The 16,329-nt window shown below is 47.4% G+C and overlaps 1 protein-coding gene across 2 annotated transcripts in view; it reads right to left on the bottom strand.

Moving 5' to 3' along the window:
* Nucleotides 1-589: 589 nt before the first annotated feature.
* LRRC8A (leucine rich repeat containing 8 VRAC subunit A) overlaps nucleotides 590-16,329 on the bottom strand; it is a 19,435-nt gene continuing 3,695 nt past the window's right edge. For both annotated transcript variants that reach the window (XM_050320184.1, XM_050320183.1), the window contains exons 3-4: nucleotides 8,759-10,922; nucleotides 590-5,771 (exon numbers count right to left, since the gene is read on the bottom strand). In XM_050320184.1, the coding sequence (XP_050176141.1) occupies nucleotides 5,496-5,771; nucleotides 8,759-10,915 (2,433 nt within the window). In that variant the 5' untranslated portion in view covers nucleotides 10,916-10,922 and the 3' untranslated portion in view covers nucleotides 590-5,495. The remainder of the gene's footprint in view (nucleotides 5,772-8,758; nucleotides 10,923-16,329) is intronic.

Here is a 16,329-nt window from a genome sequence, read left to right as displayed (position 1 = left end):
GTCAGGGACAAAGGAATTGAGGGAAAGGCAAAACACAAGAGAAACACCTTTTTACACAATAAAAGAGCTGCACAGAAACTCACATGGTCTTTGCAAGTCCCAGGCTGCTTCTGGGTGCACATCATGAACTGGGGCAAGGCACCATCTGCCAGCATTTCCAGCTAAGGAGTGTGTGGGGTGGGCAGCAGCTGAAATAACTTGTTAGCAGCAGTTTTCTGAAGACAATTCTTGTGGCAACAGGCAGCTTTTTCCACTGCCTTCACCCCCTATCCCTTTCCTACAGGAAGGAGAGCCAAATATGCAGTTTGAAAACCCACCTGTGCAGACAATCCTCCAGCAGCCTTAAATTCAGAACAGAAACTGTTTCAGGCACTTGTTGAAGTGATGGTGAAACCCATAATGCAGCCCAGGCCTCTCTTTCTCTGTACCTCTGCTTAATTCACAAAGGATTGTTACAATCCACAAGGAACTCGATAAAACAACCCAATAATCCTACACAAGAGCTGGAATTTTTAACCTCTGAAAAGCAAGAGGACAGAAGGCTTTTACACCCAGGAAACGTCAAAGAAAGCAGACAGAGGAGGGAAAATGCAAATGAAAACTTCCAACTTTTATTCTGTTTCGAGTGTCCAGTCACACAACTCTTTCAGAGCCAACAAGAGCAGCTCCAGTGCCCCTAGGGAAGGGGCTGCTGCTCTGCTGCCCCAACAATCCCAGATACAGAGTGAATGTCACGATTCTGAAATGTTAGCCCGAGTTGCAGGTCTCAGATGCCAAACCACAGCCCTGCTGCTGCATTTCCACCAGGGGGGTGAGCCATGGGTAAGCCATGAGTGGGGTCTGACTGCAGTTTGGCAGCTGGAAAGATGAGTCAGGCTCAGTAGCCCCCTTCTCAATAAGTCTCCTCTAGAAAAATTCCCCTATTGTTCAGTAAAACTCCTTGAAAGGAAAGGGAGGGAGGGAGGGAGGGAGGGATGGAAACTCCAGGAATCCTAAATTAAGCCTTTGTGTGAATTCACACCAAGTTCAACCCTTTGCTGTTGGGGTCCAGCAATTCAAGCGCAGCTACTTTTGAAAGAGGATTTTGGAGAGATTTCTGGAGGATTTCACGCTGCCAAAGCAGTGGAGTATTAACCCACCTCCTGGAGGGGGGCACACAGTATTCCTGCCCTCTTCCAGCTGCGCTTCCTGCACTGTCAGAGCACGGGCAGCACTGAAAACTCACTCAGTTTTGGCACTTGCTCTGGAAAACTCCCCAATCCACCGTGTGGCCAAAGAGCGGGGTTAAAATGGAATAATTTGACTGTTCAGCATCCCCACGGCCTTACCTTGGGGCAGCTTTCAGAGCAGATGACTGACAGGATGATGACATTGTTTGGCAGCGAGAAATCACACCAGAAATCAAGAAATCTCTCCATGGCTGAAAGAAAAAAAAAATTCCAAGGGAACACACCCGAGGGAGCAGCTGCCCCTGGGGAGACCTTTCATTAAGAGATCTCTAGAGAAGGCACAGCTACTCATGAGGGGGAAAAAGTTACTCCTCCCCTGAAGGAAGACTAAAAATGTTTTAAAAATGCAAAGAACTCAAACCACTCCAAAGCAGAGAAAAGGTAAGGAGAGGAAACAATGTCACAGCTGGGGAATCAATAATATTTGGAACTTTTTTCCACACAGCTCATCCTCTGTAAAGGATGTGCTATTGTTCTCAAAATTCCTAGAGTTAATTGTTAAATAGGGGAAAAAAAAAAAAAAGAGAGGACTTCAGTGTGGTTCAGCAACAGAAAGCCACTTAATACTATTTATGGTAATGAACACCAAGAACTTTAATTAAAATGGAGTGAGCTAAATGGAGCATATAAATGGTAATAAGAAAAAAATAAAAAATGAGGTAGGATATTATCAGGAAGTGACAATTAATACCAACAACAGCACATCATGAAAGATACCTGTAACAGCTATTTATCCACTCAGACTGGCACAGTAAATCACTTCCAGCTGCTGATTTAACCGGGGATCAAATAACAAAATCGGGAAGCATCTGAAACACAGGACAACTTCAGCTCACATTCCAGTGCAGAGGGTCAGAGTACAGCACGATTTAACACAATTCATAGGTTTGGTATTCCTTGCTTTTCAGCTGGTTCAACACAATTAGTTGCAATGCCTCACTTTTTGGGTTATTTAGCAGGGAAGGTAAAGTGCAGGTTACAAACCTTGGGTGCTGACACGGCATGAGCCTGTCTGGGATCTTCAAGATCAGCTCAGAAGTGCTATTAAGGAAACAGGTGGGTTTAATTCAAGTTGCTGTGTGGTTGAGCAGCTAATAAATAATCTGGTTTGCTACTACCAGAGTGCTTTGAAAAGCCTGTCAGGAGAACAAGACACTGGCCAGGCCACTGACTGCTTTTTGTGAACACCCAGAGTCAGAAACAAATGCCCTGAACTTCAGTTTGATGGAAACTTCAGGGAAAACAGGGAATATTCACTGACTGAATACCTGCAAGTGAGGAGGGATTGCTGATGTGAGCTCATCCCTCACAGACTGAGCAATCCAGACAAGTTTTGCAGCAGTCCCTCAGTCCATCACGGTCTAGACCCTGTCCTTGGAAGTTTTAAAGCTTTTTCCACCTCATCATACAAGAGATACTCTGGAATCTGTAGGTATTGAAGGGAGACCGAGCAGCACAGACCAGGAGTAAATAACACATATTGCTCTTTCAGAGTGGCAATGCATTTGTGCCACCCCTGTTTATGGCACAAACTGTCACCAGATTGCTCATCCCAATTTTGCCACACAGGTGTTTCTCAAGCCCTGGCAGGCATAACCAAAAAAGTTAAGGTTGGAATATTGCAGGAGCAGCACAAAGCTGTTGTTTTAATGCATGATCAATACTGGCCCATCTCAGAGCTCAGCCCAGGGCAGTCTGGGATCTACAGTAGGTCTGGAGCCTTGCAAGCTTCTAGGAGCACTGCAGCACTTCCAGGAGCTGCTCAGAGAAACTTCTAACTCAGCTGGGCAAAGCTGAGTTTGGGTAACTTTTGGGTAACTAAGACCACAGCTGCAATCAAGAGTCAAAGCACTCCTCTGCTGTCCAGACCTCCAGGAGAAATCCCTCTGCTCCTGGGAGCCAGGTGAAATTCCTGGGAAGTGCTTTGCCCTTTCAGCCCTGCCTAGTCTAAAATACACGTGTAATAAAGCAGTTCCCAGTGGCCTTGGATAGCAAACAGAGTTCAAGTTCCAGGCAGTGCCATTACTCTCCATCACTACCTTCTGGTACGGAGTAAGGGGGGAAAAAAGCAGTTTCCTTCACCATCCAAACAGCTCCCACATCCACCATAGGGAACTGACTGGAAAACAGCATTACTGCAGCTTTACTCAAGAAGCATAAGCCCACCTAACAGTTTGTGTGATCCAAAATGCTCGTGCAAATCCCAATCCAATCCAATCCAATCAGCATCAGTCCTTCCCCACCCTTTCAGCAGTGGCCCCAACTCTAACACAATTTCAAGACACTAACCCTATTAGAAGCCAGAAAAGCTTTTACAGTACCTTGCCTCCCAGATGGAGATTTAATTATATTATCCTCTGGACTGTTTAAACTTCTCATAATGAATGGACTAAGGGAAGCAAAATTTACATTTTTCTTAAAAGCAGTTTTTATAAACAGATCTCCTGATTTTAACGTAGCTTTATTTAAGCGTCTGAACATCAACAAATCCAGAGTCCAGTTAACATTGTTCATGGTTTCAGCATATTTAGGATATATATATATATATCATTCATATCTTACATCTGATGAAGAAAGCCACGGTGTGCCTGACTGCCCCAACATCCAGGGATCACCACAATTCCCTAAGGCAGGGCACTCGCTGGCAGCTCGCCAGGGATCACTTTGGATGCAGCTTCCCCCTCTGCACCCATGGGAGGCCTCCAAACTTCTCATGCCTCAGCTTGCAGCACTTCACCTCACAGCCAACCTGCTGGGCTGCTGCAGAATGTGACAACCAGGACCTGTAGGCCCAGGAGCTTCCTCTTCCTCCCGATGGGAAAGCGCAGATCTCGGAGTACCGGAGGCACACCCTGTCCACCCACCTTAAGGACACGATTACCAGGAGCTATCACACATTTTCTGCCTCTGCCAGGCCAGGAGGCTGAGAGCTTTTTGTCAAAGAATACCAAACAGGTCAGACTTGTTCCAATAAAGGCTGTTCTGTTCCAGGGAGCCAGAAGAGCTCAGTCCACAGAGGATTCTCATTCTCCTCCTTAACACTGAGGGAATGCAAAGGGGAAGAAACAGGAGGAAAGGTTTCTTTTCCAGCACCAGGTTCAACCAGCATTAACCTGTTATTTAGGTCAGGGGGTGTAACAGGAACTGACAGCTGTTAGAGGGAGGAGAACAACAACCAAGCAGCTCTGCATCCATGGAAAACACCGGCAGAGACTTCATCCAACAACTTGATTGTAGGGGAAGTCGAGATGGGGGACAAGAGGTGCAGAGGAAACCTGAGTTTCCTCTCCAAGCCCAGGAGAGCCCTGACACACTGGCCAGTTGTATGTTAATACTCGATATGCAACAAAATACCAGCAATTAAAAAGTTGCTTGAAAACTAAAAGCCAGATCCTGAAGCAACTCGATGCTTGTGGGACAGTAGATTAGATAGTCCAATTGCTCTTCATCCAGCTCATCTCTCACTTGCACTGTAACCATCCACTTCAGAACAGGCTAAAGCTCTGGAATTGTCAGTTAGTGCCTCCAGCACATCAGCTGGAGGAGGATGCTGCGTGATCTACTCATCAGCACAAGTGACTTGAAACCATTAAAGTAGTGCAATCTTAAGGGAGCAGATAGTTTGGTTCCTTCTCCAGGGGCAGAGGAAAAAGGTGTAGAGTGCAAAGGGGAAAGATAATTAGTTTAAAAAAAAAATCCTGCATTCAAGTAGCTGTGAGATGTTTATCCCCCAAATCCCAATGCCAGCACCCAGGTCAAATCAGCTGTTTGTGTCCCATCCCACCCCACTGGGGGCCTCCCTGACTGGATCTGAGTCAGAGGGGAACAGTTCAAGAGGTTTCCTGGCTCTTGGTCTCTGCTTGCAGGACACTGGACTCTCAGTCCCTGGTACATATAAGCCCTATTTGGAGCAATGCAGCAATCCCCACATTCCTTTTCTCCTCCATTCAAAGGTCATTTTTTTCTCACCAGCACCATCCACCTCACCCCAGTTCCTGTCCAGAAGAACAGCAACACCTCTAACTCCTACTGGCCCTTGCTCAGAGGCTGATTAATCTGTCTTGATCCTCAGCCTGATCCCAAGCTTCCCCCATCCTGCATCTGAGGCAAGAAGCTGACTGTGAATGAGTCACGTTTGTCAAGGACTCCTTGGCCAGTCTGGTAGTGATCGGAGTGGAGAAAGGGGAGCATCTGGGGAAAAGGGGGGCTGGAATGGCCTTTTGCTTCCTTCGAGTCGGTCAGAGGCTTTTCCCTTTTCCCAGGGCTTCAGGCTTGCTCTTTGTCTGCCCTCCAGAGCCTCTCCTTGACCTCCAAGGGCAGGGTGTTGAACAGGTCCTCCTCCACCACGAGCCCGCTGCGTTTGAGCAGCGGGCACTCCCCCAGCTCCACGGGCAGGCACTCCAGGCGGTTCCCTCGCAGCTCGATCTGCGACAGGTTCGTCAGCTCCCCCACCCGGGAGGGCAGTGACTGCAGCACGTTGTTGCCCAGGTGCAAGGTCCTCAGCTTCCTGCACTGGAACAGCTCTGGTGGGAGACTCTCAATCTGGAAGAAAGAAATCAGTCAGGGGCAAGGTCTGCGGCAAACACGGACACGGTAAGGGACCGGCGGGCCCACGTGATGCTTCGAGGTTTAAGGAGTAAATGTTTTCAATCATCCATTTCTCCCTTAATAAGCTCCTGCTTTCCATCCTAAGGTCTGTTCCCAAAGTAAAAGCCACCATCCCATGATTCTATGGACTCTTCCTTCAGACATTTCTATGCACTCATCTTCCAGTCACAAGAGATCCCCAGGACAGGGTTAGAGGACCAGCAACCTGCTCACAACTGACCTAAGCCATCATATCCTTCCATCCTTTCCATCCCAAATCCTTTATTCTGTCATTGGATCATAGCCCCTTTGCTTTAAGCAGCCATTGCACAATTGGTTTTAATATTGAACATCAAAGACTGGATTTAGTCAGGACCTCCAGTTCGGCTGGGAGAGGCTACCTGGGTACAACCTCCAGGCCTTGAGAACTGGGACTATTCTGTCATCATCTCTGGAGAGCTGGGAAATGTTGCAGAGATTTCCTAGGCCTCAAATCCTGGGGGGTTTTGACAGTGCCAAAATGCAACAACAACAGCAAAATGAAGCCACCAGCTGGTAGCTTTCCCCCCACCACCTTCAGGTAACCAGGAATCACTGATTTAATAAGGCTTATTTTTAGCAAATCCTTTTAATAGTCCAGTCCTCCCAGAGAATTCCTAGGAAAGCACCATGGCTAAGGCTTAACAAACACTAGGCTAGGGACTAAACACAGCAATTCAAGATCCTCCCCGTAATTCAAAGTCTCAGTTGGAGGCTATCATTTGCCTTTAAATGCAAACATGACCTTTTTAAAACTCAAACTATGCATGATATCATTCATGGCTAAATTAGCCTGTAATCCATTCTGAATGAGGGGGAGCCTAAGGAAAAGCCAAGATGAGACCAGACCAATTAGAGACAGTTCAATGCAGTCATTGTCACTGGTACTGGAGTGTTTTGCAAACAGCAACATGCAATCAAATGATCACAGGCTCTGGAAAAGAATAGTGTTATTTAAGGGACAAGTATTGGTTTAGGAAGGAAGCAATGTGCTGTAACAGCCTTGCTTTCCAGAATGGGACAGTTGTACCAGCCAACTCCAGAAGTCTCTATTTACTGAGACTGCTGAGCTCACAGTTAAATAATTCCAGGCCTTGGGAATTGCCAGGCTATCAGTCCTTGTGTTCCTTGCTGTTTACTGGGAGTAACCAGGCTGTCAGAGCCCCAGGGCAATTCTGGCCTTGCCCAGGCACCTGCAGAGGACACAAACAGGTTGGCTGTTCCACTGGGTCCTCACCACCTTTTGTTTCCAAACACACCCGAGCCAAGGCTGCTCCAGCCTTCCTGGTGCATGTTTTTGTCAGGACTGGGTGGTGCCACCCTGTGCTGCAGAAAATGGAGCTGCCTCCAACTCCTCTCATCCAAGAAACGCTCCACCCCTGAACTGCAGAGGATGCACTGCAGATTAACCCTGTGCTGTGCCTGGAGGGCTGCCAGGAAACAACTGGTACAGAATCATCTGAGCTCTGACCAGCAACAAACCACGAAGTTCACCAGAGCTTCAGCCACCCACACAAACAGATCCAGTGCTGGGAAAGCTGAGGGAGCAGCTGTTCAGCTGGGATTGCTGAACTCCTCATCTGCTGCCCCTCTGCAGAGGCACAGCACAGACCCAAACTTTCAGGCACCAACCCCAAACCGTGGCTGGAGTTTTAGGAACGCTGTGTAAAACTGAACTGCAGCAGCAATTAAGTACTTGACTGGAGAGCACTTCTGTGAAAAGCCAAAGCACACTTGAGCTGCTCTGTGTGTCTCACAGGCAATCTGGCAGTGCTCAGTCAGGACTGCATCTTGCCAACAGCATTAAGGGCCTTGGTGTATGACAGTGGAAACCAGCACTGCTCCAGGACAATTCTGCTGGATCCCAGAAGAACCCAGAAGCACCTAATTAGCTCTGTTTGGGTGATAATAAACTCCAAGAGAAAAAGCGTCCCAGGAATTTGCAGATGGAATGAATGAAAGCTTCAACTTTGTCAGACATGGTAAATGAAATCTTCTTAGTCCCAAACAAAGGAACAAAGATTCAGAAAAAAACACATGGGTCCAGTTTGCTTTAAGCAAATAAAACACCCTCCAACACAAGCCAAGAAACAGTTTATGGTAATTGGGCACATTTGGTCATTCCCTGTAATCTCCCCTGCACTGAGACTGAAATGTAAGGCTTAGACTTCACCCATCTGGAAACACATGGGAAAAACCACAGCAAGGTGCCATCATATTTTCTCCCCTCTGAAAGTCAAGGAATTTCCACAGTTCACACTTTTCCATCTGACTGCCAGTTGATAAACCTGGTTTAGCTCCCCCTGCCCTGAGCCAGGACACTGCAGAAGATGCTTTGCTCCCTCCAGAAGTACTCTTGTGTGGAAGGAGACAATCCATCCTAAAAGTGAGAGCTTAAGAACCATTTTTCCCAACTCTGCCCATATCCAGCTTCTCACTTACAAGACCAAACTGTGGAGCATTCCCTGGAAATGCAAAAAGTACTCCAAGCAAGGCTGTAAGCCATGCACACCCTAGATGGCTGCTGCCACAGTGTATGTAAACACCTGAAGTACACAGGTTTTAGATTGACTCGTTTCTCAGATCTCCACTTTAAGCCCAAAACAGATGTCAGTCAAGAGAGGACAAACTTCCAACTGCAGGCAGGATTTCCAAAACAGCCTCCAACTGTTACTTGGAAGGAGCCTCACTGTTAAGAGAGGAAATGCTACAGAACAAGGGCTCTTGGAAGACAGGCTTAGCCAGGAGTTATCTGCAATGTTTTGCCTTAGATAAACCCCGCAGACAGAAACAAAGGCAGTGCCAGCAGTACCCGCAGACCGCTCTGGAAGGTTTAACCACCCAGATAACACGAGTGCCAGCGTTATTTACACACCCAGGAGCTCAGCTCTGTGCCCACTTACCCTGTTGGCTGTCACAGCCAGGTTCTGCAGGTTTTGAAGAAGCCCAACATCTGGTGGGATGAAAGTCAGGTTGTTGTGGCTGAGATCCAGGTACCGCAGTTTGCGGCAGTAGAAGAGCTGGGTGGGGATCTTCTCGATCTTGTTGCGGTTCAGGTAAAGGCGCTCCAGGTTGGTCAGGTTGCCTATCTGCATGGGGATGTAGGCAATGTGGTTGTACCACAGCTTAAGGCAAGTGAGACGATGCAAGTGCTGGAAGCTGATGATTTCCTCGATGGTCTTTAGGTTATTGTCCTTCAGGTCTATCTCCTGCAGATTGTGGAGGCTAAAGATGGAGTGGGGAATGCGTTCCAGGTCACACCGGATCAGCTCCAGCTCTGTCAGGTTGACCATCTTCTTAAGGCTGTTGAGGACAATGAGCTTGGTGCCCTCGTTGTTGATGGAAAGCTTCTGAAGGTGCACACCAACATCTGTCACCACCTGGGGCAGCTTGGTGAGGTTACTCTTCATCCTCAACACCTTCAGCCTCTTCAGCTCCCTCAGTCCATCTATCACGATGTACCGGTTGTTTTCAGCGCTCAAATTCCCCGTCAGATGAAGCTCCTCGAGTGTCTTCAGGCTATAAATCCAAAGAGGAATCTCCTTGATGTCCGTGAACTTGATGTGGAGAGATTTCAAGTTCTCCCTCAAGAAGGCAAGGGCTGGAGCCTCAATTTTGGCAGCTGTGTGGTAGAGCCACAGTTCCTTAAGGCTGGTGAGCTGAGCAATGCTTGGGGGAATAGTGACATCAGGGATAAGCTCCAGCTTCAAGACCTCCAACTCAATGAGGTCAAAGACCGTGTCAGGAATGCCACTCAACATGAAAAGATGCAATTCCAGCTTATCCTGAGAGTTTTTGGTGATCCTCTGGCGCAGTTTCTCCAGAGTCCACTCGTTGTTGAGGTTCAGCTGCCGCAGTTTGTTCTCACTCACCTCGGACAGAAAGACAGCAAAGCGCTTGGAGTAGAGGGGGTCGTACTGATCGATCAGGTGGAGCATGAAAGCAAAGTCATTTTTCACATCAGGAATGTCACTGTAACTGCTCTCCTCCCGGATGGACTCGAAGGAGTATTTCTTGAGCGACCGCCTCAGCATCCACCACAGCGTGTACATGCAGATCAGCCCGTAGAAAATCACCAGGCTGATGTAGAAAGAGGCCAGGATTTTGAAGAGAGTGGCCAGAGGGTGAGCACAGCGGTACATCCTGTAGCCAGTCAGGCTCTCAATGTCCACCTTACAGTCCACATCGAAGGTGATGTTGTTGACGTAGTACACGGTGTAGCAAATGATCAGAATGAACTTGATGACTTTGATGATGGTCTGCCTCATGTACAGGCGATAAACTATATCTCCCTCTTCCACGTGAGTGCGGAACTTCTTCACCTTCTCAAAGAGCGCTTTGGCCTGTTCCCCTTCCTTTTTGTCCAACACACCGGTCTCAGAGCGGTCCACAATGCCTTGCTCAATTCGAGACTTGGTTCTCTGCAGCATGGGAACAGTGGCTTCCACATCCTCGCTGACCGTGGAGGATTTCTTGTCCATGGAGCCATTCATTTTCCCAAACGCCGGTTTGGTGTCGCTCTCTTCCACCACCGTCTCAGATAACGCTCTCGTTGTCCAGGGAGAGTCAAAACATTTCAGCAAAATAGACACAAAATGCTCCAGCTTGGAGCTGGTCCTTGGGAACTTAAACCAGAAGTTGCTACAAGCCAGAAAGATGAGGGTGTGTAGCAGCACTAGATAAGGAAAATACTTGGCAAACCAGTGGAGGCGGTTCTCGTAGCACACCGCGTCCACGTAGTTGTACTGGTGCCGGTCCAGGTCGTACCGGATCCCCGTGGGCCCCGTGTCCGCAGAGGGAACCAGACTAGTGTTAAAGTAGCTACGCTCCGGGGTTGCCGCTGTCCATCCCCTCACGGAGTCATTGCAAGAGTCTTTGGTAACCCACTTACAGGGCAAACAGATCATTTTGTCCTGGGTGACCTGCAGCGTCCCCCCGAACACGGCGATCATGAGCATCACGATGGAGATGTAGTCCGTGAACACGTCCCACCACGGCTTCAGGATGCGATAGGCCGGCTGAGTGTCGGCGAAGTAGCGCAGCTCGGTGACTGGAATCATGGCTCACCTGAAGGGAAACCAGAGACAGCTCAAACTGTTTTGTTCTGCTTCACAAGGGGCCATCACAACGCTCCTGTTAAGCGCTGGCACAGCAAGACTGGAATTAGCCAAGACACAATTTCACTGGGAGACAAATAAATGAGGCTTCCTGTGAGTCACTTGCCACAGCTGAGGCTGGGAAGTTCATTTCAGTCTTCCCTGACAGATGAACTGTCACAAAACCTCACAACTGGTGTTTATCATTAGCAGTTTGTGAAGCAAAACATTCACACTTAAAGGAAGCTCACAGAGCAGATTTCACATTCCCTTGATTGACCAGTATTTGGAAATTTACTGTTTTATCCGGGGATTCTATTTCAGGGATGAAGGAGTTTGCCAGCACTGTTAGAAGGGATAAAATCCACACACAGAGATTAGCTGTCATGAGTTTGTTACTCATGTTGTTTGCTTTCACATAAAAATCCTGTCTCTGTGTGGTTCTCAAACTGCAGGGGCAAGGAAAAAGACCTACATACAATACAACTGTATTTCCCAGAACCACTTAACTGATGCAACCCATCATCACATTCATAAAGCAAACATTGCCCAATATCATGACTTTTCTTTCCATGGAAGCAGTTTTGGCTTCCTCCCTTTGAGTAATTCTCTAGGGAAAGATTAGTTACTTGCCCTCTGATAGATTCAGTCCTGAAACCCTGTAACAGCTGTTTTTTTGTCTCATTTACTTCAGAAACAGAGGAAGGGGGGAACATACTTCGAAGAATCCTCTTCCCTGACCAGCCATTCCCACCTAGAGTTCATCTCAGCTGGGATTTAAGTGTCACAAAGGAAAGCAAAAGGTTCTGGGAAGCGGAGGCTTTGTGGCAGTGCATGTTCTGTCCTTCCAACTTCCAGATGAAACTCTGAGCGTGCTCTTCAACAACTCACAGAAAGCCCGGAAGCCTGACTGATCCATGGATAACTGACTGATCCATGGATAACTGACTGATCCATGGATAACTGACTGATCCATGGATAACTGAGCTCACAGAATTCCCCAATTTGAAGGTAACACAAAAGAATGTGCAGTATTTGTAACTCATTCTAACGATGATGAAAAAGCAGTAATATCACCTCGTACTTTCTAGCAGAGTTCAGGAGGAGAACAAGCACTGATCTGTCAGGCACTTCAAAACTCCCATGAATTCAAGTGTAAAGGAGGAAGAGCCAAAATTCAGTTGTGTTTCCCCAAGCCACCAGATTTCATGTGTACAACCAGTCCAACAAGCCCTGGGGGCCTGCAGGGTTGATACCCCTGGGTGGGACAAAGCTTCCTGTGACAAGGGGGTGCCCACACCCCCTGCTTTGGCAGAATTCAAGTTTTGATTTAAAATGAACTTTCAGCCCAGAACTGCAAAGAGAAACAGGGACTCCAAAAGCACCACATTCCCTGGAGATGCTGAATACAGAACTGTACTCCCTGGTTTGCTGTTTATATTGGTAAATGGTCTCCTGACAGCTTTGACTCAGTGCTACTGGGGAAGGTTGCAAGAGGTGGGAGATTGACAGATGACAGGCATTCCTCAAGTAGTGTTTCTCCTTATGTTTCTCCAGGTCCAATACTGCATTAACCCCTCACAAAAGACAGATTGGGGAAACTCTACGTGAATTTTGATCAACAAAATAGCAGTACCTGTTCCAGTACCTGTACCTGTGAGAAGTGTTCTCCATTTGAACAACTCCTTACTGGGTTTACTAGTTTTGCTCAAGCCAGAAAATGTCTAATTTTTTTCCTCACAAGACCTTTGTGCTCACTTTTGATTTGTATCTCAGGATAGGTAGGAAGGAAACCAACAAGAAATTAGCACAGCTGGCTCCATAATCCTGCTTACCAGCTACATGGGCTAGGAAATCCCCCTTTACATTGTGCACCTACAAAACAGCTAAAAAAAAAACCCTGAGTGTCCCATGAGAATCTATTACAGCTCAGTGTCAGCAATTAAACCCCCACAGGGTGGAGCAGGAAATCCTGCCTTCCAGTAACAATGACAGGGTCACTGGAGGAAGAAAAGGACATTCACAGCAAGTCCCCACTCCTCCTGGCAGCAGTGGAGACCCCATTCAAGTCTCAGAGAGGAACAATAAAACGAGGGGCCACCTTTACAGAAGCTGGAATTTGCTGCCTCTTATCCAACCTGATTCCCAGCATCTGCACTAAAAGGGAAAGTACCCATCAAAACTTGAGAAAGTAGATGGCAAAGTCACATCCCTCCTCACCCAGATTTCCTATGGAACTAGAAGTTCTTGGAAGTTCTACACCAAGACAGGATTTTCCATGGAGGATATTATTCCTGCATGAGACTGGGAGCAATCCTTGCATGAAGGCAGCTGGCCAGAAATAAAGTTCCCTGCCTTGTGACCAAGACCAGACCAAGCTCTGCAGGACCAGCAGGCAGACAGTGGATTTCAAGCTTCTGCTCCTTCCAGGAGTTGCACTCCAGGCTGCTTTGTCAGCAGCAAAGTGTTCACTGAGAAGAAGCTTTATTTGCCAAGTCCCTCCTGTCATGCAGCCTCACCAAAGGCTGAGCAAGAACACCTGGACTGAGGGACTGACTTCATGGACAGGAACAGCCACAGCAAAGCAAGTTCAGTGTCAGAGCAGTTTTGGCAGAGTTACCTCTGCCCCATGGAAAGCACTGATACTGAGATTCTGAAAGAGTGCTTTACTCGAGTTTAAGGACAAGCTGATTTCACTAAACTTGCATAAGCTGGTAAATCAACGCATCTCTGTCAACTGCAGCAGGATCAATCCAACCTAGACAAATATGCTCCTGAAATACTGACACATTCCATGTTTAGCTACTACATACCCCTTCAGTGTCTGCAAATTCACCTGGATTCAGGTTTGCATCCCACCAGGGATCATCCCTGCCTCAGCCTGCTGGGCCATGGGCCTCCAGCTTCCCCAGTGCTGAACAGGCTGATCCCAGACAGGGAACAGCAGTTTCAGACTTACATAACCAGCCTGCCAAACCTACCCGGCCTTCAGCCAACCATGAGCATCACCAAGGACTAATCCTGTGTTTTACCAGACACACCTGGAGGAGAAAGATAATCACTCATGTCAGAATAACAGGCACATTCTGAGCACACCACACCTACACAGCAAAACCAGGCAGAGACAAGACTAAACCTATAAAGCAGCGTGCACCTCACTGAGGGCATGAATGCTTTCCACAAACCACAGCTATTAACAGAGCAACTGTTCTCCAATTTGGACAATTCCTCTAGCCAAAACCACCTAATCTAAAAAAACTTGAGACTGACTTATTGTCAACAGGCACCTGGCTGAGCAGTGCTTCAAATCCCTGCCTGCAGCCACCGGCCAGCACATCCAGCTCGGGACAGAGGGAACAGAAACAACATCACTGTTGTGTTTCACTGGCCAGTTTGTCAGCTTGACTCATCACTGCTGAATACCTCACCCAGCCTCCTCTTTCCTCCTCCTTGCTGTTGGCCATTCTGTTACTAACAAAGCTACTGGACAAAGGGCACTACATGCAAGATCTCAGGACCTGCACAAGAATTTAATTTCCACCCTTACTTCCCTGAAATCAGAAATCCTCCTCACCTTTAGTGGAGTGCAGCTTTCAAGTGAGGCAGTCTCATAATACAGTTCTAGGTAAGCAGGTGTGGATGCATTTTATGCTGGACCTTGCAACTTTTTTTTTCCACTACAGATAATCATAATTCCCCGTGGTTTTCACTCTAAGATTGTGGACTGCAAAGCAGAAGTCAAGCACTGCTGAGGAACTTCTTACCTTTCAGAAGCCCAGACAAAGAGGGACTTGTTCAGGTGCTGACAGAATCAGAGGTAGATAAAGGACAGAAAACCTCTGATGCTCTTAAAACTACAGCCCTGATTACTGACGAGCTCCAACACGTTACAGTAAGTTTACAATGGAGCAGTTTCCCTCTCCAGCATGCTGCCACCTGAAATCCTAAAGAAGGGCATGACACAGAGCTCTTTGTTCGAAAAATTAGGAAATGCAAGAGCTTTCGTGGGCAGAAATGGGACTGGGAATTTACGTGTCTCCTCCCCCACGTTTATTAAGTCCAGAATTAAGAGGGGAAAAAAAGTAAGGAGTCTGAAACAGAGCTGCTTTCAGGCACCCCTCAGAAAACCTTCCAAGAACAAGGACAGCCACGTGATCAATGGGAAAAGCCCAAGATGTGAGATGGAACAAGTCAAGTTATTTTGTCCTTTGCTGTTTAGAAAGAAAAAACAGTGAAGCCAGATGCCAAAGCCCTGAACAATCCACTGTTCTCCCTGTATCAGGCCTCTTCTGTATTAAAAAAATAAATCCCTTCTGAGGAACAAAACATCTCCCGAGGCAGAGAAGTGAACGTGGTCACCAGAAGTTCTTTAAGGTCTTTTTCAACCCAAACCATTCTGTGATTCTGTGTCAAGTTTGAAGGGTCATTTACCATTTAGACCAGCAGAGTGGTGGAACAGCAGCTGCAAGAACTTACACTCTTCACTCAGTGGAACAGGCATTGAACCCCAGGCTGAGAGCAGGGTAAGGTGGCTTTCACACAAAATTCTGCCCCACCCAAGCCACAAGACACAGCAAGATGAGGTGAACCCACTGGGTCACACTGTCTCTGTGAAGCTCGTGAAAAGCAATAATCCACCTACAACATGAATGGCACTTCATCATCTTTACAGCTACCCATTAGTTGACTCTTCCTGTCAGATGCAAGACTGACATTCTTAAGTCTAGTGCAGCAGCTCCTGTTTACCACCCCAGCATGTCCTGACAAGTACAGGGAAGAACATCTGCACCACCAGGACAATCCATGCTGGAGACCTGGCCTGGCCTGGCCTGGCACATTTTGTGCTTTCTGACAGCATTTTGCCCCAGCTCACAGAACTGAGCACAGTCTGCAGTTACCAGCATCACTGACACTCGGGGCAGGGACTGTGTGCCAGTGTTGTAAATTTAAGTGCCATCAGATGACTTGCAACACTGATGTAAACCAGAGGAAAAAAGGCTGTGTCAGCTTATAAATTATGAATGCACATGGCCACAGGCTTCCTATCCAAAATTAATTTTCTTTGCCATAACAAAGATGCTTCAAGGACAGGGCATTGGAGCTGTCTTGGAAAAGTACAACTGGCTTCTTCCAACAGGACACAATGAAACACTCGCTTGTGCTGCCTAGTGCAGGTGATTGAATTAATTCTGTAACTCCTTAAGAAACCAGACAGCCCCAGCATTAACATGTAACAACTGGAGCAGCTTCAACCACCTCAGGAGCTGCAGGAAGGGGCTCTTCAGCACTTAAATTCAGCACTGGGAGCCACACAAGGGGAGGAACCAGCTGTTCTCAGCTCAAGGCAGAAATAGTGGACAGAGCAGAGCTTTGACATA

This window comes from Myiozetetes cayanensis, unplaced genomic scaffold (assembly GCF_022539395.1).
Source record: "Myiozetetes cayanensis isolate MyiCay16 unplaced genomic scaffold, myiCay2020 scf23, whole genome shotgun sequence".
Classification (NCBI taxonomy): Eukaryota; Metazoa; Chordata; class Aves; order Passeriformes; family Tyrannidae; genus Myiozetetes; species Myiozetetes cayanensis.
Note: the sequence above shows the minus strand (reverse complement) of the source record. Positions and strands in the feature narration are given on the sequence as shown.